Source organism: Electrophorus electricus, chromosome 3, assembly GCF_041902795.1.
Source record: "Electrophorus electricus isolate QZ-2024a chromosome 3, ASM4190279v1, whole genome shotgun sequence".
NCBI classification, from domain to species: domain Eukaryota; kingdom Metazoa; phylum Chordata; class Actinopteri; order Gymnotiformes; family Gymnotidae; genus Electrophorus; species Electrophorus electricus.
Window position 1 is genome coordinate 4,229,765 of NC_137499.1, and position 24,608 is coordinate 4,254,372.

Here is a 24,608-nt window from a genome sequence, read left to right on the forward strand (position 1 = left end):
AACTGACACATAGGAGTATCACACGATGAGTAATCCAGGATTACACTGAGGCATAAATAAACACACTCCGGCTTTCATGAAAAAAAAAAAAAAGAATAACGTATGGTAAACAAGCCACGGTCAAAATAAATAAATAAGTCACAATAAATTCCGGGGATGTTTGTACGACCTGTGGTTGCTAAAATTGCCTGTTCCATTAAAATCGGTGCCAGTGCTACAATATTTCAATTGAAAACCATATTTAAAAGCGACATGAAGAATCAAGAATGTTGGAAACAGATATCCAGATCCAGACAAGCGCGTGCACCCAGAGGAAGGCCAGGTCTAGACTGAGACAACATCCCCTTCAGTGAAGTCATTAAGCAGAGTCCCGCCGAATACTGCATGTGACGTTCCAATGTGATCCCAAGCAGGATGTGTTTGGAAAAGCCACGCAAATCCAGGGCGGCCAGCCTGCGCTGCGCTACGTCAGCCGATTTCTGCCGGTTTAGCCGGAGCGAATCTGAGCTGCTGCAGCTGTCTGGACAGGAAACAAGGTGAAAGTATGGGACAAGGCCATGCGGACATGACGTTACAGGATCGGCACGCCACGACCCCACTGAGGTTTCCCTAGCATCTGGCCGACAAACGCGGGGAAAGAGGTTGCTAGGAGAGGCTCACGGGCTGATCGGAGAGCCAGGTTCTACCGGTGCATTTCAAACGCCTGTGCACAGACTCTTGAGCCCAGTGATGCCACTGCGCAGGCTGACTGACCTGAGATCAGGCCCATGTCCAGGTCAGAGGCGCTATACCGCCCTGCCCTCACTGCATAACAAGTAGCTGTATTCAATTCGATGGAGCCACCGCAGTGCAATGTTGCTATGTGAACCCCACCTACTGCTTTGTGCATAATTCACTGGCTCTGCCAATCATTTTGCCACTCTCTTTTTATTGGCTCGCTGGCTGCATCATGGCCCAATGCTTCACAAGTCCATTTTTGTTTCTTTAGCTCAAATGGTAGCGCAAGGTGCTAGCACCACTAGTGTTGTGGGTTCCATTAACAGAGCATTCACGTACTGTTAAATATGCACAGCCCTTCCAAGTACTGTAACTGACTCTAAATAAATGTACCAGGAATACCGTTATCAGGAAAGATGAAGAGAGAAAAAGCCATATTTGCTTAAGACACTGTCAACTTCCAATGGTGCTAAACACATCACGGCCTGACGGCATGCAACTGCATTTCTGAAACCTTGTGTCTAAAGAAGCAAGGCTGATAAATGTAACACATGCTCATGTTTTAGAGTTGGGGGATTTTTTTTTTTTCCTTTTGCAATGCTTTATGTTTCTTCTCTTCTCAATCTGGCAATCCTTACTGGGGCCACACTGAGGAGAGAGGCACTGAGGTGTGTATGTCATAGCATTGGCTCTTCTCATTGCGGGCCACATGGTCTGCATTAGTGGGGTATGCTGACTTACCAGAGGGGGCTGGGGGGATTCTTGTCTTATCGCCCTGCTGGGAGCAGAATTTGTGCAAGCGTTACATCGCAGTTCCTGTCCAAATCACCAATGGTCAGATCGGAAAGGAACAGCAAGAAATGCTCTCTGGATGCAAACGGATTATAAAGCTGTAATGGCATGTAGGCGCGGTGTTCCGAGCTGTGTGAAGGCTGACCGGCTTTCTGTCGGGGATCTGGGTTGGTGGGTAAAGCAGGATGAAGGTTTTGAAAACTGGAGGTACAGGAGCAAAGTAAACGTAAACAACACTAATTTACCCACAACTTAGAAACCTCAATCACACACACATATACTTTGAGCAACTCCCATGTCTGCTCTCTTCTTCTTATCCCTCCTTCCTTCTCTCTCTCTTCCTTCCTCAGAGCTTGTACATGTAAAATGCCAGAACCAATCACTGGGAATAAACTACATGGACCAAACACTGGGTACAAACTACACGTACCAAACTCTGAGTACAAACTACATGGATCAAACCTTGTGTAGAAAACACATAGACAAAATGCTGGGTACAAACTACATGGACCAAATGCTTGGTACAAACTACACGGAGCAAACGCTGGGTACAAACTACACGGAGCAAACGCTGGGTACAAGCTACATGGGTACCAGAGCAGTACACTCCTTGCTCAACTCACTTTCACTCAATTCTTCCTACTGAGAGAGATACACAGAGAGAGTGTGTGCGCACACGTGTGAGAGAGAGAGAGAGAGAGAGAGAGAGAGAGAGAGAGAGAGCGAGCGAGAGGCAGAGGTGGATGTATGCTCTAGTGCTCTGGAACGCAGGCAAACAGAATCATGTGAAAAGCAGGATGCTTGCTGGAATTCTGCCCCCCCCCCATTCCCAAAACAGACTGTGGTCTTGGGCAAAGTTTTTTTATAAAAACTGAAGCATTTTAAATACTTCCTGGGCTTGAGCAGTGTTGAGAGTAGTAAAGAGGTGAGGAGGTTTGAAGTCAGGCCTGGATAAGCTCTGACACCCACTGGGAGTAACAGCCTCACTGCTGCAGTGCATTAACAGTGCGCTCTCTTGCTTCTCCTCTGCCAGCTTACAGACCTTCAGTGGGCAGCAGTCATAAACAACACAGTACCTTTGTAAACAGTGCACTTGCAGCACTTTGGAATGCCTGCTCAAAGGAGAACATGACTGACAGTGGCAGTGAATACATCACTGACATGGTCTTCATAGTATCCCTGCATCCATAGAGAGAAACAGCTGGAAATGTGAGCCACTAGACATGTGTAAATGTTCTCGAATGTGATCGCCAGTGTATGACAATTCCCGTTAACCTTTTTGGGCCTGGACCCAAAAGAAATGCTACTACCAATGTGAGTGAGAACATCCAACCCAATTACAAGCTCTGCCTGTCTCCCTTTGGAGGCAGCAGAGGTGCTGACATTTCCTCAAGAGTTAGCAGGACCTGCAGAAACACTTAAATGCCTTATTTCACAACCTTGCATGAGAAATGCTTTTACACATACTCTGCATTAACAATTCAACTGAGAGATCATTCATTACAAGACCAACTCTGAATATTGATTTTCTGTGCCTTGAGCCAGTTACGCCACATGACACACAAGCTCATGTATCATATGACTGCCTGAGCTGGCCTCCCTTAAGAGCCTAAGTGAGCTTTTTTTTTGTCATGTTGTCAGAAAGAACTAAATTACTCACCCCCTCACTTGTTTTGCATAACTGTGTGTCAGTACACCTCCATATAAACTACCCATTAGGTGTTGATTATGTGTGTTATCTAGTAGCAAGAGCTTTATTATTTAAAATCCACATATATAATTATCTATATTAATAAAGGTAATTATTAATATAGCGAATTGTGTACTCATTCAAATGTTGTCTTCCTGTGAAGAATTCCATGTTATTCTTCTAAACAGTGTTTAAATACTTTTCTTTATGGAAAAGACATTTTATCATCAGAGTCCCAGTCTAGGCCTTCCAGAGATTCCCGCTCACCTGCCAAGGCCTTGATGCGTGAGCGCTCAAAGAGGCGGGCGGAGCTGTTTTCGTTGTCCCACTCCTCATCCCAGCGGTTGTTGACAGTATCCTGGTACTGCTGTTGAATGTCCATGTGGTCATATTCTGCTACTGTCGTCATCCTGACCTCTCACCTTTGGCCTTTTCACCGAGCACGCGTCCTCATGGGCAGCTTCTTCCGAAGCCCTGTAGATAAGGAGGACAGAAAATGTTACGCAGAACATCGTATAACGTAACCTCATCGTTTCTACATTTCATACACGTTTTTTTTTGTTTTTGTTTTTGTTTTACTTTTCGGCATGAAATGCTGCTGAAAGGAAAAATACAGTGTAAGGAGGGCACGTTTCAGGAGTCTATCTGAGCATTCGGTTTTTCAGGTCTTGCACACACATTCATCTGGACCCTTAATGGTTTCCCCAGAAGATGACTATGTGTGAAGATACTTATGCATGATGCTCTCTTCCTCAACCCTGTCCAGTCACTTAAGGGTTAACAATATGTTGTTTTTGTTTTTTTTTTGTAGACTGAGCCATTCCTCCAAACCTTTTCATGCTCAGTGCTTAGGGGACATACCGCCCTCCTCTGGACAAGCTTAAGAACTGCCCTTCACAACATCAAGCGACCCGTATATAGAAAGCATGAACCGATACAGTTACTGGTGTTCTTCAGAAAAGGTCAATTCATGACACTTTCTCTTTCTTTGCTGTATGCACCCCTAAATTGAAAACAAGCCTCTACCCTTAAACCCCTGAGTGCACATCATCTTGACAAGCTCTGCAAATATCTCTTGTGTGTGATGTTTGTTTGTGTGTGTATGTCTGTGTGTATAAAGTCTTGTTGTCAGCACTATGCCTAAATGCCTAGAGAGAGTCTATGAACCAGGCAAGTGCCACACACATTCACACACACACTCAAAACAAACATCTGCCAAACCAGTATGAATACGGAGCTTCTCTCCATGCCTGTCTTGTGGCATGTTTTGGTTCAAACCCATTTAAAATAGTGTTCATTTCTGTAATTGCTACCATAAGGCTTGAGTTGAGCCAAATAAAGAATGTGGCTCGTTCCTGTGGGACCCCCCCTTTCTGAGCCTACCTCCAAGACGCAGGGTTTGCTCTCATATGCCAAAAAAGCACACTCCATTTAGAGAATTCTGACTCAGAGGTCCAGTGGTGCGAAGGGCCGGCATAAGGAGAGGGTCTAAAACAATGTGGTGTTTGGTGTTGGAAACCAGTGTCACATGTCAGTGAGCCTAGAACCCAGAAACATTGGCCTAGCATCCACAGAAATGCCCTTATCGATGTTCTGTCCCAGATACCCGCAAGTCACGCAGACGCCTGTCAGACACGTTCCCTGATTATGTATTCCTGAATGAGAATGAGAAACTTAAGGCGCATCGGCATCAGCCTGTGAGAGTCCACAGTTTAGACACGACTACAGTATCGGTGTGTAAAAAGAGAGCCCGGGCCCTATGACTCATCACCACTTTATCAATGCGGCGCTACCTTTCAGAATCTCTGCCCTCAAATTGGCCTCATCAGCATCATTTAACCGCCCCCTCCCCGTCTCGTTGTCTCACTCTCCGTCTCTCAAAGGCCATTACGAGCGCTTCCTCTGTCCATTTCTCCTGCAGTGATTCCATTAGCTGGTAAACAAGAAAAGACACAAGGATCTTTTACCAGACCGCTGTAGTGATCGGTCGTTATGCGACCGAAAAGCAACCTTACGCCTTAACAAAATCTGTTATTTGGTCTTTTTGTGTTTTGTTGCCTATAAATTAGCTGGTTTTAATCCACAGTCCCGCCTAGGTGACACGCTGATTCAGGTGTCAGACTCCTGCATCATAGACCCCTGTCCTGTGCATGCAGGGAATGGCTCCCCACTGACCAGTTTAAGGAGGTATGGTACTCTACTCTGTTTGATGTGCTCATTCTGTTAGAATGGTTCCACCTTAAAAAAAAAAAAAAAAAAAAAAAAAAAAAAAAGCCTTAAAGTCAGTCTCCAATCTCCTGTTATACTGTTATAATTCTGGAAAGGGACGCAATGTGCATCATTCTAAACATTGCACAGATACAAAGGCTGCGCTTTCCGCAGCCCATTTGGACCTGAGGTTAAGCATTGCGATCGATTTGTTTTTCTGTGGGCACATTATCTTTGCTGTTTTGTAAAAGCTGCTGTAATCAGGACTAAGTAGAATGAACATTAGCCTTCAACTTGCTGTTATGACTGATCGATATATGGACAAAAGGGATAGCCATCCACCGGGGATGTTTCAGAGCAGCAGACAACATTAGAGACACCATCACTGCTCTCGATGTACATGGGCTGACGGGAATAAGTGAACTGGAGCAAGTCGTACTCTCTCTCTCGCTTTCTGTCTGCTCCCTCTCCAGGAAATGAAAGTTGGATAACACTATGGCCTTGGCAAATGCCCTCCACTACTTTCTCTGTGTTTTTTCTCCCTATGAAGAAAAACAACCACTAAGCCATTGGGAGCAGAGAGGCCATTATGAAACAGGAAACCTGAGCCTCAGTTCAGGGAAAGTTGTCCTTAGCAGAGACAGATAGCGTGGCCCCCTGCTCAGACTGACGTTCCGAACCAGTAATGATTGATCAAGTGTAAGGCACATACTGACGTTATATTGTTTCAGTCTTAGTGTGGTCAGATAAATGAAAAGCTTTTTTAAAATGCTAAACGCAACTTTATTTTTTAAGGCATTTGTGGATAATGCATCTGATACCCAGGAGGGGGCGCTGATGTGAGGTTTTACTTCATATAGTAACACAGAATAACGCGGAGTTAATGACAGACAACTAATTAGGATATCATATGAATATTACTCTCAGTATTTACTGGACAAGAGTCAAAATAAAAGATTTTCCCAAGTAATCTTGGTCTCTGAGGATCAACACGCTTTTCAAAAGACAAACTATTACAGCTGCCTCGATGATCGCGCAACACATCTCTCAGGGTCCAGCTAACAACAGCAAAACAGCTGTTGGTTACACCCTGCTGCCTTCTTCCACACACACACACACACACACACACACACACACACACATACACACACACACACACACACACACACACACACACACACACACACACAAATGAACCAAACAGAAGGTCTTCTTAACAGTAAGATTTTATATATCTGCAATTAAAAAAAAGACAAAACAATGAATAGGCCAGTATGAAGTAACTAAACAATAGCTTACAGTAATTCTCATGCAACAGGAAAATGAAAAAACAAAGAAAAATAATACATGTATAATCTGAACAGCACTGCAGCCTAGCAAATGACTGCTAAAAATCACTATTGCTTGCACTTTCTCATACATGGCTAATTTATGAGCAAATCCAGCCATGGGGGGAGGGGGGTTGTTATATATATTAATACTTATTATATAATATTATATAATACTCATTATAAGACTGTGTAGTTGACACAATTTAAAATTCACCTTGCTTAAAACGCCATCCTATCCAAGGTAAAGACAAATGCAGAATACAAAAAACCCCCAAAGAAAGCAAGCATGTTTTTGAAGTGTAATAATAGGTTCTTTTGGGGATGCGTTTCATGTGTCTTCTAATATGACACAATATAGTGCAAGCACTGGTGTCTTCACACTTAAGTGACACTCTGCATGGTAAAAAAAGAGCCTGTGACAACAGCAGAGATTTGTGGGCACTCAGCATCCATGGCAACCTATTTTTTTAACAGAAGGACAGCTGCTGGCAGGCCATGAAACTGAGCTTTGCATTGTGCTGTGCACTGTGTTTGAGAATGAGCTGAGAGGCAGCCTTATGGGATGTATACGGACACGGCAATGCTGCGTCACGGCGACGCATACCTAATGCAGAAGTAACACATTTTAAGTACACTTCTCAAGGTAGAATAATGGATAACTATGCACAAGGCTGCCAAGATATACATCATTTATTGTGTGAGAACGGAAATCCTTTTAAAGCAAATATTGCCAGGCTGTGTGCAGTGATTAGGAGATCATACTGGGCTTTACTCTGCCAGTGCATTGTGCGTATATGTGTGTGTGTGTGTGGGAAGAGGTTGGTGTTCTGGTCACAGTCATCCATCATCCATGAGGGGTAGACTAAAGCTACACTGCCCGAGTGGAGGAGTAGGCTGGAGACATATCCTTCAACTAGCCGGAGCCCTCCAACCCGTTACAAGCCAGCCACACACCCACACACACCCACACACTACCAATCTTAGTCTGCACACGCCCACATACATGCTATGTAGAACCCCTCATCATGGAATGCACCATCATAGAAGCCAACTGTTCCAAAGCAGCCCACACTCTATATAGAGCAACGGCTTGCCAACGAGATATCGTCTGTGCTTCCTTACTCATATATGTCGGCTATCGCTGGTATGTAGCCTTGCATTCTTTAGCCTAAAATACTATTCCCGTCAGTTGCAACTGCGCCCTGCAAAAAACACAAGTAGCAGCAGAATTCCAGGCGTGTCCGATACTAACCCATCCTGCGGTGCCGAATATGTTGGGCCAAATCGACTTTTCCACAACACGTGCCGGGGACGTGGCTGGCCCACCCCTGGATGTAAAGTGTGGTGTCGTACCGCGTGCGCGCACACTTGTCTGCTGTCTGAAATGCGGAGAAGAAGCTTCCGGTGCAGTTGCTGGGGTTGCTAAGTAACAAACGCAGCCAGTATTGTGTTGGTAGTGGATACAAGGCACCAGCTGGCACCGCTGCCTGATGCCAGTCGCGAACCTACGGAATCTCACACATGGAGAACATGGCAGGAAATGGGGGGTGCAGAGGGAGGTCTGATTGGCGCGACCTGCTGGCTAAATCACAGACGCACATTTGCTGTGCACTCGAGTGGCCCTCTTCGCAAGGCGAGTGCACTTTCAGGAAAATGCGGAGAGCCGCTTCAGTCTGATTGGATTAGGATGCAAGCAGGCCAGGGAGCGCCAGGGAAGCACTCAAGGCCCCTGCCAGACATTTAATGGGCGAGGCCAACAAAGAGCCAAAATACACAGATCACGCTAAATTATATTAAACCTAATGAGACGGATCATGCTTAAGTTTGGGAGAGATGTGTGCATTTTAGATCAAAAGACTTCACGGTTGACAGCTGTTGGACGGTGCCACGGCCTACGCCAGCCATGCAAGAGAGTACTGACTGATTAATGGTTTGGTACCGGTTTTGGTAGATTGTCGAGTGACCTGGAGCGCTGTGGTCTACTCCATCCACCATGTCCCCGGTATCCGGTCCTGAGAGCAGCAAGTCTGACGGGCCCAGTGGACAAGAGGACACGCCCCCGATATGCAGGGACACATGGCTCTCTTGTTGCTCTAGCTCCGGATGGAGGCTACCGGGTTCCCACAGTCTGCCTCGCTGGGTTCAATCGGCCAGAGTGGCCCTTGAGAAGGAGCTGTCTGGGGGGAAGGCATGTTCTCCCTTCCTGCCTTTCAGTCAGATTAGAGAGGCTGTGCAAAGGGCCACCAAGCCGGGGTCAAAGGGTCCCTGCTGCCTCCTCCAATCCGAGCGCGAGTCTTGCTTTCTTTCCCCTATCTCCTTTGCCTTTTTTGATGGAGCGGAAGTTTGACACACGACAACGCTCCACGGCCACTACAGTAAATCTCCCATAATCCTTGTGTAAACATTTACTGTACTAGGAAATGAAATAGAAACAAAGAGAATACTGTGCAACAGGAATATGTCTCAGGGCTCAGCAAGTGCTAAGACAAATGTTCCCCAACCGAACATTAAGACAGTTCCCTCGGCAAGAAGCAACGCCACAATTTTAGGCAGTGGATGACCATTCTGTCACTGGAAATGAAAGCTAAATGGCCTTAAGATAATATTCCCCTTATTGCTGGGTTTATCAATCTCGCTTTGGAGTTGTCCCAACACTGTTATTTTTTCCACCTCCAAATATTACTCCTTGGGCAGCATGTGGGATTAATGAATCATATGAAATATTTCCATTGTTAAAATGTTAGTAGCAGTTGTGCTAGTTTGGTTACACCAGCTGTTGTTGTCTGTCTTTGATAAATTGTTAACAGCGAGTCAGTGCTGTGTTTACAGTGGCACAAGTCCAAATATTTTATTTTAAATACTGTTTAGTCCTTGGCAAGAAAAAACAACAACAAAAAACCCCCAGGAAGCTAGCATGATCCATGGATACCAGATGTGTAGGATCCATGATGAAGAAAGCAAAGACAACTACAAAATACAAATGTAGATGATTCTTATTAGAATGAGGCTTATTATTTAGTTAACAATCCTAAGACATATTATTGAGTAATTCTGGTGAATTATTCACCAATTACATTGAAACTAATATGAAAGGCATGTAGATAAGAGGGAGGCAGGAGTGAAATTCCAGACCGCCAAGCTGATCAGGGGGTGTAAGGAGTTAAAGACATCTGGATTTCTCTCCTTTAAAATTGTGCTATTAACTCTTTTCTCTCCATGCAATGGATTTCAATTCGGCATCATTTGGATTAAGCTTTCTTTTATAGGCCATTGCCATGGATACACAGGGACAAAGGGCCCGATCATTCGTTCTGCCTTCTGTCTGGAGGGCGACAGAGACGTCATGTTCCATGAATGTCACTCTCTCCAGAGAATGAGTTTCATTATGACCTCACTTCCTGAGGCTCTGGAAAATGTTAGGCGTTTTCCCCTTTTCCACACACCCCTCACTGGACGCTGTTTTCATCCAAAGGGGAAATGAATCTGAAATCCATCCATCACGCAAAACACCTTTAAGAGTCTCTCATGTGTGGGTCATCCTGAATCTCCTTCTCTAGAGCAAATTACCACTACCTACAAAAGCTTATTTTTTATTACTTGAACTTCTGTACTTGGATAAATAAGGCAAAAAAAGCAAATCTAACCCGTTTTTTAAAACTCAAACGACCAGAATGCGGAATGCAGGAAAATTAGACCCACTTACAGTGAGACTGGAGCCAGCAAGCCTCATGTGGGAAACTAAGCACTCAGCAGTACTGAAAGTCTCCGCTCTTGGCACTGAAAGAAGCTGTTGATAGCCATATTCCAGTGACACGGCCGCAACCGATAACTTTTACAAACAAGAAAGCCACAAATGTTACCTACTGCGTAATCAAGCATAATGCAACGTCGTCTCCAATCCTTGCGGTGAATTTTGGGTCTGAAGGTTAGGGACAGCCTACGTCAGCTTTGTGCTGTTTTATTGGTGACCACTCAGATGACCCAGCAAGAGCTGAGGAAAAATGGCAGGCTATAATAAGACCATAAAGCATCTCAAACATACCCTATTATCCTCTTAAAAGGATCAGACATGGCCCTTTTATTCACCTTCACACACTCCTAAAATATTCCAGTCCTTTCAAGCGCAATTTGGTAAAAACATTATGGGATTGCTAAGGTTCCTGAGTTTGATATCATCTCCAAGGGACCAGATTAGTCCTAACCATTTGCATTGCCAGGGCCATACTAATGTGCCTTCTGATTTATGTTTACCTAATGCGGTTTTACACACATTGTTATGGCCTCTCCCCATGCATGCGCACACATACACACACAGGCGTGCACACACACACACACACACACACACACACACACACACACACACACACACACACACACACACACACACACACTACAGAAAAACAGAAAGCATAAACTGTAGCATTTTAATAAGGGAGTGCGCATATTATTGGACATTTTCATGATAGGAGACACTTTTGCAACTTAACCTACTACTGCCTCGGAGAGCTTCACCCTTGTCTCACCACACCCTGGTCTCTGGCAGTGAGAGATGGAGCTGCAATTGAATATATCCCATCTGGACCTGGCCAGCATATGCTGAAAAACACATAAGTCTCTGTGGCGAGGTCTGGATATCATTATACTCCTACTCAAACTCTCACACTCCTCCCTCTTCTCCATGAACCACTCTCTCTCTCTCTGACTTTCTCTCTCACACACACACACACAAGCTCTCTCATCCACTTTTCCATTCTGCGTCTTTTTCTCTTCCGTCTTTCCCATACATTTTTCCGATTCTAAACGTTCCCCCTCCCTGCCCTGTGCATTGCCCCCGTCTCTGGCGAGGGAAGAGGAGACGAGTGCTGTGGTCCTGGGGACGGAGGTTAGGGGACCGTACTGTGGCTGGAAACGGAGCCGTGTGACTACAGCATGTGCTGAATGAACACCTGCAGCTGCTTGTTGCTGAGACAAGGGGTGAAGAGAACACACACACACACACAAACACACACATGCGCGCACACCTGCACACACACACACACACACACACACACAAACCACAAATCCCAAGACAAGGAGTAAAGAGAAGACACACACAACAATTCCTGAGATGAGGGTTGGAGAGAACACACACATGCACGCACGCACGAACACCCCACAAACACTGACTCAAGGGGTGAAAAGAACAAACGCATACACCTCTAGATAGATAGATAGATAGATAGATAGATAGATAGATAGATAGATAGATAGATAGATAGATAGATAGATAGATAGATAGAAAACAAATAAAAGTTTTTGTCATTTGAATACAATCAGCATATATAGACTTCGTTAATGCCACATAAATGGACTACAATTAATCATTTACTTGACAAAAACATTAATTCATTGTCACCATATTTTCACTTTGTGAGTGAAGTAAACCACTGATTGACTTTTGGAGTGAATATGGATAGAGAGTGAACTGAAACGGAGACAGAAGAAAACGAACGAGAGACAGAGGGAGGAGCTGACACAGCTGAGTGGAGAGCAGCTCACTACCCCAAACCACCATCTGCGTATGACTATGCAGCGAGATGAGGCACATTTACATGTCACGCTTGGAGGCCTAAAGAGATGTCAAAACAACACTGACTCGGAGCCCTTGGCTATGCTCTCTCTTCCCCATCTGATGTGCATAATCAGTGGCCACTCTGGCACCTTATATGATCACATGGTCCTAAACCATTTTCAGAAGATACTAACACTGTCACAGACGACAGGGGGACATATGCCAGAGCACTGAGAACTCTTCACACCAAGTTCCAAATAAACTGCAATGGGAAACCAGTTTGGCAGTAAACCAGCGCTGAAACACCGCTTTCCACAGGGGTTTCTGAAAAAGAGAACGGCTGTCCAAGTAGTTTTGGTCAAGCATCTACATGGGTTTCAGCCACAGAACATTGTGACATTTCAGGGCTCATATTAGATATTTCACAGAGAGAGGCTGCACCACCAGTCGAACCATGGATCAGCACTTCCTTCCTCACGCGTACAGGAGCACCATGGGAAAATGAGGAGAAAAGTGGAGTGAAGGCAATGACCCGGGAAGTGTGGGTCTCTCTGGCATGACATCATCCTGTCCAAAGCCTTTTCAAAGACTTCTATGCCATGTCAGGGAGATTAAATGTGGGAAACAGCTTTGTTTCGCAGCAACTCTAACATGTTTATTGTACCAGGTGAGTGCGCCATACATCTGGGCTGTTGCAAGACACAAAGGTAGCATTTGTTATCCTAACTGAAAGGCACAGACTCACTCTGCTTCAATACTTCAGTGAATATGGTGCAACTGTACAAAGAGGACCAGCACTAGAGGACTAGGTTGGTACAATGAGAAAGAGAGAGAGAGAGAGAGAGAGAGAGAGAGAGAGAGAGAGAGCGAGAGAGAGAGAGATTAAATCTGGATTACAGATTTGCAGACCTGAACTTGAAAGACTCAAGGGCTGCTAACTCAATTAATTAAAGTCTCAAAATAAAGGCAATTGGAGGATATCAAGTTCAAGTTTGGTTTATTTGTCACATACATAGTCATACACAGTATAACTCGCAGTGAAATGGTTGAGAGTGCTCTGTCCAAACTGAGGAAAAAGAAAACAGGGGTGCATAGAGAAATATATATTCTATATATGTACAAAAATATATTAACAATGTATGTACAATATGTGTATATTATGTTTATATACACAGAACATTCTTAACTATCAGAACATTCTTAACTACTTGAATCTATGTTGTTATGAGAGACATAACAGATGACCTACAGCATGCATAACATCTAGAAAGTGTAAAATTATTTGTAATATATAACGACTATCTTTACAGACTTGAATAAGACCACCACCCTGCTCTGATTCAAATAGTCCAATTACGTAATGGTTAGGAAAACAGGCCAAGAAATCTGTTTGCTTATACATCACGCCAACAGACTTTTCAAATTAATGTCCTCCTAAGACTTTGAAGATGAGATCACTATCATCTGAGATAACAAGCAGCTGGAGTTCATCCAGTTCAAGACAACGAGAGAAAGAAAGAAAGAAAGAGAGACAGAGAGAGAGAGAGACAGAGACAAAGAGACAGAGAGAGAGAGAGAGACAGAGACAGAGAAAGAGAGACAGAGAGAGAGAGAGAGAGACAGACAAAGAGACAGAGAGAGAGAAAGAGACAGAGAATGCATGAAAAACAGGTATCGATCACAAATCGATACTGTGCCTAGAATGTCTTTTTCATGTTGAGGAAGGAGGCTGGGTTATATGGTCCCTCTCTCCATCCATCACAAGCACAAACTGGGACATGAGAAGAATTACATTTGTCATCTAGCTACATTATATATAATATAATATATATATTATATATAAATATGATGTATATCTGTGAATATTTTTGTGTGAATATTTTTATTTCATGGGCATTAAAGATATTCATTGTATATAACAGTCTTTGTTTTGGGAGAAATCTGGTTCTTGTTTTATTGAAATGTAATAAAATGTGACATGATCCAATTATCTATATACAATATAATAGTGGTAATATAATCTTGATTATCAATTTAAGCATACATTTCTGTTAATTCCAATTAATGTTTTAACACAAATGTGATGATTAAAATAAATAAGTAAATATTATTTAATGAAGAAAACAGGCAGCAGTTTGCAGAGAAAATCACAGAAAAGAAACTAGAAATATCACTTTAGTGATATTGTAACATGGACTAAGATGAGGCAGAACAAATGTGGCATGATGGATGTTTATCTAAGGCAAATCCATTCTCATTAACATTAACCTTAAACCTGGCATTTCACATCATGAAAAATGACCAAAGAAAGCTATTTTTGAATGACTATAGCTCAAAATATGTTTTTAAAATAATTTCTCGCATTGTTTTAATGCTTTTAAAACATTTTTGCTGTATAATTTTGAGTCTGTTAAGGATATTTAAGAGACAATTCTTTTCACCACTTATATAGATTATTTTTTAAGAAATCAAGAAATGTCCAACAGTTGAAAAAAAAAAGTTTTTTTTTTTTGGCAATATCACCCAGTCCAAGTGAGTTATATAATAAACTGTGGTATGAACATATCACCCTATGTTTATCTAACAGCTCTCCTCTGAAGTGTGGAAACCCACCTGGGCCACAGAAAATCCCAAATGCATGGAGGTCTATGTGCTGAGGTACAGAGATACAGGAAGTGTGTGTTTAAGCAACATTATAGAATTGAAGTTTCCCAAAACAATGAGCCTAAATCACAACAGAGGGATAGCCACTCCTTTCCTTTGAACTCATAGAAAGTTTAAAGCTTCTATTAATCACAGGTTATAAGATCACAACACTGCACTAGTACTGTGAGCAACCCATTATATTGCTTTCCTGCTTCTGTTATCCCCAACATTAAGTATTTCAGGAACAGACACATTAACCACAAGTAGCACCAAGATTTTCAAGTTCCCATTAGCAAAGTATTGCTACTAAGCGCTGTACCTTGGTGCATGGTTTAGGATATGGTCAAATAGTGCTAGTGAAAGTTAAGAACAACCTCCAATCTCTGTTGATCCGTTATCAATCCACACCCAGCTCTGCTCATACCGGCCCCTCCATGGCTGGCTGCTACCTGCTCTGTTGACCCAGATGACGCCTCCCAGCTGTAAGGACTGTGGTGCAGCCCATTCTCAGCATCTGAATGAACCACATCCTGTTGGCTCTCTCAGAGGGCCCCCAGCCGTGTGAACCCTGGGTCGAGGAGCCCAGTTATGTGGTCAGGGGTCAAGGCCAGTACCACAACCCTTCGGTGCACACTCAATCGCCAGGCTCAGCCTCCATCCCTCCATCCAGCTGGTAGAATGGGTGGATGGATGGGCGTGTGGAGAACAGGCCATGTTTAAACTGTTTAAGCAGTTCTATGGAACTGGCGAGGGTACAGAAGAGATGCTGCCAAATGTCATGGATCATTTCAGTGATGGTGCAGAGCACAAAATCTTCATGTGTAAAAAGCCTTAAAACCATTAGAATGATGGCAGTTAACATCTTAAGACTGTAAATAGATGAAGAGGTACTGGGTGACCAGAAATAACTCATGTAGCTCCTCTAAAAAGGACAGGGTTCTAATCCTAATCTAAGTCATGCACTCCACCAACTAAAAGGAGGAGAGAGGAGGAGATCAGAGGGGAGGAGAGGAGAGGAGATTGGTTCATGCCGGCGGACCTCACCCAGTCCCTTGGGGTCTCTCTCATTTCCTCTAATCCACTTTGGGCTCAGACAGCCCTGAGCACATCAGCTATGGAGCTGCTCGGACAAACACAATCAGCACAGAAATATCTCTTCTGCTCTTGTCTCAATCTGGTACCATAGATTTGTAAATCCTGTTTCTTTTTAAAGCTACAAAACAATGCTGCCAATAATTTTATTCTCCTTACACTGAGCCATAAAGTAGCTATTAGGTCTCTGAGAGTATTCATTATATAGTTCTATTAAAATTGTGGAGATAAGTGAACAGTATAGAAGTAAAATACAATAAAATGTTTGACTATGCAGCCAGTCCTCATCAGTGCGCAATATTTACAACATAGGACTGATGACAAATACATAACTTTAACATCAGAAGCAAAGATCACGATGTGAACTGGGAGATCATGTTTGCTGCTCCCTCTGTCCACAAACGTGGGCCCAGGCCCTCAGTGAAAAACATCGTTTTATTTCCTAGATCACAGACTCAGCCAATTAGTACCTGAACAACAGGAACGCACAAATGGTGCTTACTCCCTGCACCCACACGGTGCTCTGGAGTGCTGCAAGGTTCTGAGACTCCAAGCCCCAAAATAAAGGCCTAAAATTCCCGGCAGTCCCATGGGAGGCAGCTGGAGAAACATGGTGAAGAGGACCAGCATGCCTGCCCGGCGTGGCTGAGGGAGTTGCACTATAGATCACGACTTAAATTCAGCCCGAGCATGCCCTCCCCCAACCGACTTCCAGGGGGAGTCACCCGTGGGGAGCATGTGTCCCTCACCTGTCGTTACCCTCTTGAGGCAGCTGGTCCCTGATCACTCCACACCCTCCTTGGCGCCTCCCCTCCCGCCTCTAAATAAGGGTCAGCCATCTTGGACGGTAAACAGCCCCACTGCCCCAGGGCCACCCTGCCTGCCACCTGGCTGACTGTAACACTGTCTGTGCTGTGAAATTAATTAAGTTGCATCCTCCCCAGCAGGTAGCTAGTAATAACAAAACAAAACCACAGGTCTCTAAGAGTGGGTATGAGAAAGTTGCTCTTAAAAAAAAGTAGCAGCATTGAACAACCAATACCTCCCAACCTGTGCCTCTTAGAGATTGAAGAGGGAGGAGGTATGAGCTGGCAAAAAGCGCAGCTAACCAAGCAGTGCTCGGTAGCACACATACGGGCTGACTCATCTCTGCTGTGATTGGCATTTTGTGTGCTCAAACACATGAACACAAAGCACATGCTTTCTGAAGTGCATGCGTTATTGTTAATAAACAGATAAATGCACCCCAAATGCCCAGCTATGCCCTCTCGTGAGTGGACCTCCACACCCTGGAGAAATGAACAGGCATTACATACACAAACACGCACTGTTCCACCACTACAAAGTGACCTTGCCCTGTGTTTCGCCCCTACAAGGTGACCCCACCCTTGAAGACAGAGAGGCTGCACGATGGTGGGGAAGACAAAAACCACACTGAAGAGTTAACATGGTATAACCACAATGGGAAAAAGTTCAGCAAGCTAGCAAAAAAGTATTATTATTATTATTATTATTATTATTATTATTATTATTATTATTATTAATTATTAAGTAGTAGTAGTAGTAGTAATTATTACTACTATTATTATTAATTTCCAGTGCATCATCAGCTCGAGACACATACAATAAACTAAAAATGATATCTTATGACTCCATGGATTGATAATGTGATATAATATGATATGATGACTCGAAGTTACACGTATATAGCACCTTTCTCCGTACCCAAGGACGCTTTACAATCAACACACAACATAACGTTTTTACATCCAGTCAACACAGATTAAATTTGCTTAGGAAATTTACCAAAATCAAACACATCTAAGGTTATTTGAGGTTGCAAATATTTAGAAGGTGGACTGTCAGAGACGGATCTTTATGCAATAATGGACGACACAAGTTGATTGATATAGTTGAGGTGCGTGACTATTTTACATAGTATTATGCATTATTAGTCTTCAGGAACGGGGTTCCTTAAACAGCCTATTCTAAGTCCTTATGCAGGAGAGCTAACCTTTTACTGTAAGGTGCGGTTCAGATGTGAAAACACAGTTCGCATTGTTGTTGCAATAAACCGTCTGGATATGCTTTAAATTTCAGTCCTTCGCGGGTGTTTCTGATTCCGAGGCACCTTCTAAACCATCCCTTCCCGGTTAAACACGGACCGAAATAACCTGCCGTCGCAGTACAGTTCTCGTGTTGTCAGTTCCCTGTTGCTCGGAGATAAATGATCACTTGGGGGATTAGTCCACACCGTTGCTTAGCAAGCTGAACGGGCCTCGCGAGGGACGTGCGTGGCAGTATGACGTCATCACCGAGTGTTTCGCTCCGGTAAGCGCAGACGGGATTTGTACGTGAACCATGTCGCGCGTAAAAAACAACGTCGTTACTGTCAGAGATACCACCGGCTAGCCGCGTAAGAGGCCGCACCAGTGGCGCATCAGCACGGAAGGTCTGAGTGCGAAAACTCCCCGACACGGCTGCAGTAGAGAGTGGGTGATAATAAAAAAAAAAACCACCCCTCCGACATCACAATCATTGCCGTGGTTAGGTTCTGTATTTACGCGAAGTCAGTTCTGCGAAACAACGGATTTAGCAATCACAAACAGCTTTCAGGACCATTGGTGCGATATGCACTTGTGTGGCAGCTATTTGTGAGCAGAGGCATGGGCATGATAAATGGAAACTGGTAAACAAGGAATCGTTTTTGATGTCAAATAGTAGTCAGCATATCAACATATCAGGATAACGCTTTTGCCTGATAGTATCCATGCCCGTGAGATAAGTAGAAGTAAAAGCTGAATATTTTATCAATACGCATGTTGTCAAAAATATTGCAACCACCAAATCAGAAGGGCTACAACCTTCGATGGCATTTACTGTGGCCAAATACAGCTCTTCTCAATAACAAACTCCAGCACAGCACAGCACCCGACCACGCCTGTTTGCATCGTACCGTTATTCAATCGCCTTTAGGATGGATTACCATTCTGTCCTTGATCTAAATAGCAGACCCAGAAAAGGAAATAATATGCAGGAACCCTGCGAAATTGACCAAACCATCTGTGCGTCAGCAAAATTGTCATACGATAATCACGCAATTAGCGATTTGGGTACTCTACAACTCCAGTCGGGGTCGTTGTATTGACTGATTTCATTGACGCAAACTAGAAGATAAATTGTCTAATTTGTCCGTTGCAGCGTCTCCATCATCTCCATCAACGTCTCTTGCCCCTTGCCTTCATTAAAATAAGCCATTTTTTTTCAATGAAAAAAGCAAGACTAAACGTGCAGACTATATTTACATTTTTTCTCCATCCATCTACGTTCGTTTAATTAGTCTAATATATAATATTAGTGTGTATTTACACTTACCTAGAAAAGAATAAGTAATGAAGTTCACCGCCTTACGAGTCCGCAACGAGCAAACGAGAGGCTGGCCAAGAAGCACGGGGAGTGACCAGCGGAATCCGCACTGCCTCCTCCCTCTCTCAGCACTGGCAACTGCTGCACTGAGCTAAGAGGGCGGGGATGGACGTGCTAAAGGAGTCTCTCTCTCACGTAGGTCCAGTCCAGAGGAAAAATTAGCAGCCTGGGACAGAGGTGCGGAGCTTCTTGACTTGGCTTTTTCCGATTTGCATTGGCGACACTCATCTTATTAGGAAACCTCTTGCAGGATATTCCGCAGTAAGCCAAATGAACGAAATGTTTAACATAACGGTTAGAGTCAGTGTTGTGTGAATCACATAAATATTTGCTAACGTGGGTACACCCCTAACCTCTCAATTAAGCATTTCAAGTTCCCGATCCGTTGGCTGGCTTTCAGCGTATTCCTGCGCAGTGCATCTATAACGTATTCATATTTCACCAGGCACTACTTCACAGAGCAGACTTCTTACTTGGTGCGGTAAAGTAACTGTCTATAAGCCAGTCGGACGTCACACCACACTGGCTTCCACTGTCATCGTCCTCAAATGAAATGTTTTTGTTTTGTGGTCTAGGACAAATAATTAGGTAATTGTTGCAAATATTTGAAGGAAAAAAAATTCAGGTCGTAGGTTGTTAAACAAAATAGAAAACGTGGATCAAAGGCATTTTGATCATTAAAATGTATTATTTTAAAAAGATTCATGTTCAGTAATTTATATTTATAGCATTTGGCAGGCACCCTTATTCACAGACATACACGTTTGCCATCACATCACACAACCTGCTCTACCAGCTATACAATCTATTACTTACTACTGATGTAGACTGAGGAATACTGGAGTCTAAATACAGGACTACAAGCTTAAATACTGCTATAACATCCATGTGCAAAAAGACAAACTGACATGTAATTGTGAAACACTGTAATTTGTCACAAGTTCCAGCGCATGTCACAAGGTCCAGTGACTACATCAATTCATTTTGTGGTAGCTAAACCAAAAGTGGGGACATATGTGGTATGAGGCTATGGTCCTTGTGGGACTGCATTCAGTGGAGGAGCGATCTCTTCCACCCACTCCACCTTCGCATTCTGGGTGCTCCCAGGAGCAGGGCCTGGCCGGCATGAGAGGGCCCCTGTGGACATGCACATCTGCTGAGGGCCTGGAGGAGCCTCCTGGGAAGAGGTCAGTCTGTTCACTCTTCCCTCAAAGGGCGAACGAGGCCCCGCCGTGCTCTGGAATGCGATGGGCCCACTCACCCCCCTCTCACTCCACACAAAGGCTCCATGACGCTATTGAGAGAGAGAGAGACACAGAGAGAGGAGGGGTGCAAACATAAAACAGATTGAAAGTGGGCTGGGGACATACAGTACCAAAAGGGTGGGGTTTGTAGCAGAGAGACACAGCTGTAGTAAACAGTTCAACTCATAGTTCACAGGCTGCCAAGAGTCTTTCCAGGTCAAGAAAAGTCACCTATCCTCAGTTAAGAAGCTTGTGTGTGTGTGTGTGTGTGTGTGTGTGTGTGTGTGTGTTTGTGTGTGTGTGTCTGTGTGTGTGTGTGTGTGTGTGTGTGTGTGTGTGTGTGTGTTTGTGTGTGTGTGTGTGTGTGTGTGTGTGTGAATGTGTTGGTATATGTCATGACAAATTATATATGTGGGTTCATGACAACTGCACTGATTTTAGAATATTACCAAAACACAGTAATAGTAGCTTTAATCCAGGAACGTCTGGTTTTCCTTTTCAGTGTGAACTTTTTGGCTTAGTGGATATTTTAAGACGTGAATTCTTTTGACTCTGATAAGAATGCAACTATAAGCCTGTAGAAGATCAATGTTGAGGTCTTCATCTGAGAAAGTATCCTTAATGTCTTGCACTGATATTTTTTTTGACTTTCTTATACCAAAGGATATTTTATTGTGAGTATAACGAAAAGTTGAAATATCTTGCCTTTATTATCACTTGGATAAAGGTTCAGCAACTAAAGATGTAACAAATAACAAGGCAAATGTGGTTGAATCAAAAGTATGTACCATGATTTTAGAAGAACTAGAGTGAAAGGTCTTTAAAGCCATAAATAATCAAGTAAAGTAGATGTACTTTTAAAAGACAGTTAAGTACACTACTGAATTACTCCCATCCTTTTGTATGAGTGAAGTAGTGCGTATATGTTTTTGAAACCCTTCATTTATACATCCCTTATTCTGATGAAACCGCTATTGCTGCCTTCAAACACTTGGAATACAAAGTGTGTTAGAATGTCTCCCGGCTGTGTGCATACAAATTAAGGTGCACATTAAAGAGTGGAACTGTGTCATACATATGTGCTCTTACTCTTCCTTGGTAGGGCTGGCCATGTGTTCTCCTGGAATCATACTGGTGAAGGAAGGACATGTACTCCACTAATTCTTTAGGCTGTCCAAGGGGGCTCAGAGTCGGAACTGCAAACATCGAGAAACAATGGATTTTATAATGACAAACAGCATACATTCATGCATGCATTAACATAACATGCACACGCACAAAATAAGAGACAGCTCACCGATTCCTGTAGCTGGAGACCTGTCTCTTCCCTCTCGGACTCTGGTTACTGCAGTGTGTGTGATGGGCTGGTAATCAGTCCTCTGAGTGCTGTCCTTACTGTATGCTGCTTTTCTGTGTACTGTTTCCTTGTCCAGGACATCTGACCACCATTTAAACTAATGGGAAGTATTAAGATATAACAAAGAAAACAAAACAGCATCAATGTGTAAACAGAGGCTAATGATAAACACCGTGGCATAGTTTCTCATGTTCAGGAAATCACTGAAACGAATAGCAACCTGTTCAGCCATTGTGCCGTCGGTTTCCATATAAGCAATAGGCTCATTAAAGAATCTGGCATTGGTTCGAATGAACCTCGCGTTGTACGGCTGCGGGATGTTATGCGATTTCAGCAGCTCCGTTTCTCTTCGATCTCTGGTTTCATATTTATGGTCCTTGTAGAATTCGTCCGGACTTAATCGATCCGGCACCTTTTCATCAAAGATCCTGTAGGTGTTTGAACTGCGTCATAGAAAGCAGACGCGAAATAGCTAACGTTAGCTAATGTTAACTGCTGCACTTCCAACGACCAAAGACTACATTAAGGAAAACTCCAGCATTACAGGTTAATGTCACATACCGGAAGGATTCTTGTACCCTCTTCTTTCGAGGTAGACATATCTCCGCACGCTGATACATGCTGTCTTCAGACGATATAGCTCGTTCTTTTCATTCTGGGGTCACAACCATTATTTGGAGGTTGCTATGCAACAAGAGACGCAGAAATTTGACACTTAGCGGCATTAAATCACACTCTCTGTAGCCCACTGATTAAAAGAAACTACAGTCAGTCCAACCCATAGACTGTCTATGGTCCAACCTGAGCCATCATAGAATAGCCACCATTAAATTATAGTAAAACATCATTGAACCTGACCTGTGTTTCATGAACAAATGATACAAGCTTATCTAAAAAGACAAACAAATAAGATTAATAACCTACATCAGATTAAAGATAATTAAATAAGGAAATTGTGTCATTACCTTAATACTTGTTTTATTTGTATGTCAAGGGATAATGGTGACATTGTATGGGGATATTTCAGTCTGTCCTAGGTCATACTATGTAAGTTGTCTTATAAAACAGCCTAGTAAAGGCTTAACACTGTATTAGCACGCCAGTTAGTATTGTTGTTTAAACCTAATGGGTGCCAGTCAGTGGTCAAACTACTTCTCAGCCATACTGTAAAAGAAGGAAATAATTAGGAAACCCTTTTGTATCATCAGTTATCACCAGGTAGCCATACTGGCAGGGAATATCAGGCTTGCTGGGAAAAGTTATTGGGAATTTTAAAACAAACCAATTTCCTGTGTTCACCCACAGCTTCCTGCCTGTTCTGTTGTGCGCTCGGTTCCTCCTGCTTGACATGTAATGTGATTAGAGCTCATTAGCCAGATGTCAGTGGAGCCGGTACAGGGAAGGTATCGTTTTACAATGAGAAGACACCCCCCATTTAGCCAAGCACATTTTTTATTTTATCAGACAAATAAGTATTACAAGACAAGGGGAGAAATTAAGTAAGGGAAAATTTGTTGGCTGTGTTGGGATTAGTTGGGGCAATTTAAAACTTGCTGAAGAAAACAGCCATGGGTCACGCAAGCATCATCTGGCCCTTCTGGTTCCATCACAGGATGATGAGCTGACTCTGCTTTTACTATAACAGATCAGTAGGCATACTACAGCACTAACTGAATGATGGAAACGTTAGTCACACTCCTAACCAATCCTTAAATTTCTCTAAACTTGTCAAGTCAGTTGCCTCATTATAAATTAAACTAATGTTATGAACACAGGCCTGTTATTACCTCCTGAACTACTCCCCCCCAAAAAAAAACAGTCACAGAAAGGGAACAACACAAGAACGTCAAGTGCACTGTGCAGCTAATAGACTCAGTGATGACATAGTGTATTTGCACAACAGATAGAGAGACCCAACACAAAAAGCACATTTCAGTGTGTCCTCTGTGAGTTTCTATCACATGCGGCTGTGCAACTTTTACCCAGATCGATTCTCTAGCCCCAGCATAAGACACTAATCTAATCTTGCCACTGTCAGCGAAGGGGATTGCAGTGAGTATGCAGATTAGTGTCAGCAAGCATGCTGGGAGCAAAAGGAGGCCCTCAAGAGATCATCTATGCCTGTAGCCACGGTTACAGCGCATGTGGTATGAGAATGGCCCTGTGGGTGCTTCCCAAAAGATATATTAGGAAATCTTGTGTGAATGAGGGAGCTGATAGAATCTTCAATATAGAGGACAACACTTTTCATTACGTTGTTAATAATAGAGCACAACTGTGATTGCTTCAAGCCAACCACCTTAAGGGAGTTTTATAGAAGTGGGGAAAATTCACCATGGCAACAGTATAAGGGAAAATTGTGATTGGTGAATTTTCCTTAAACAGAGCATCAGAAACAGGCTAGTACACTAGCAAGGATATATCTAAAGTATTAGATAATATAGGTTGTAAAAGGAAATGTAATCTCTCTCTCTCTAGGATACTAGTGGTGTGCTAGTATACTAGTATGGACTGTAAGGATCAATATTAGTTACATGCTTCATGTAAAAGACAA

The 24,608-nt window shown here is 43.3% G+C and overlaps 2 protein-coding genes across 3 annotated transcripts in view; both read right to left on the reverse strand.

Moving 5' to 3' along the window:
* sptbn1 (spectrin, beta, non-erythrocytic 1) overlaps nucleotides 1-19,551 on the reverse strand; it is a 53,656-nt gene extending 34,105 nt beyond the window's left edge. For both annotated transcript variants that reach the window (XM_035524116.2, XM_035524112.2), the window contains exons 1-2: nucleotides 19,403-19,551; nucleotides 3,467-3,673 (exon numbers count right to left, since the gene is read on the reverse strand). In XM_035524116.2, the coding sequence (XP_035380009.2) occupies nucleotides 3,467-3,608 (142 nt within the window). In that variant the 5' untranslated portion in view covers nucleotides 3,609-3,673; nucleotides 19,403-19,551. The remainder of the gene's footprint in view (nucleotides 1-3,466; nucleotides 3,674-19,402) is intronic.
* An 813-nt stretch (nucleotides 19,552-20,364) lies between these two features.
* On the reverse strand, nucleotides 20,365-22,674 carry LOC113578842 (uncharacterized). The gene is made up of 5 exons (XM_027012337.3): nucleotides 22,616-22,674; nucleotides 22,275-22,497; nucleotides 21,995-22,151; nucleotides 21,787-21,893; nucleotides 20,365-20,747 (listed from the first exon to the last, which is right to left on the reverse strand). The coding sequence occupies exons 1-5, from the start codon at nucleotides 22,672-22,674 to the stop codon at nucleotides 20,481-20,483; spliced, it is 813 nt and encodes a 270-aa protein (XP_026868138.2). The 3' UTR covers nucleotides 20,365-20,480.
* Nucleotides 22,675-24,608: the final 1,934 nt, after the last annotated feature.

What these genes read in the sequence shown, in the direction of transcription:
- LOC113578842 (XM_027012337.3), bottom strand. Translation starts at nt 22,674, where the DNA reads ATGTATCAGCGTGCGGAGATATGTCTACCTCGAAAGAAGAGGGTACAA. An exon ending in ACGGCACAATGGCTGAACAG is followed by an intron (nt 22,152 to 22,274) that starts GTTGCTATTCGT and finishes ACTTCCCATTAG; the next exon opens with TTTAAATGGTGGTCAGATGT. An exon ending in GCCAGCCCTACCAAGGAAGA is followed by an intron (nt 20,748 to 21,786) that starts GTAAGAGCACAT and finishes CTCTCTCAATAG; the next exon opens with CGTCATGGAGCCTTTGTGTG.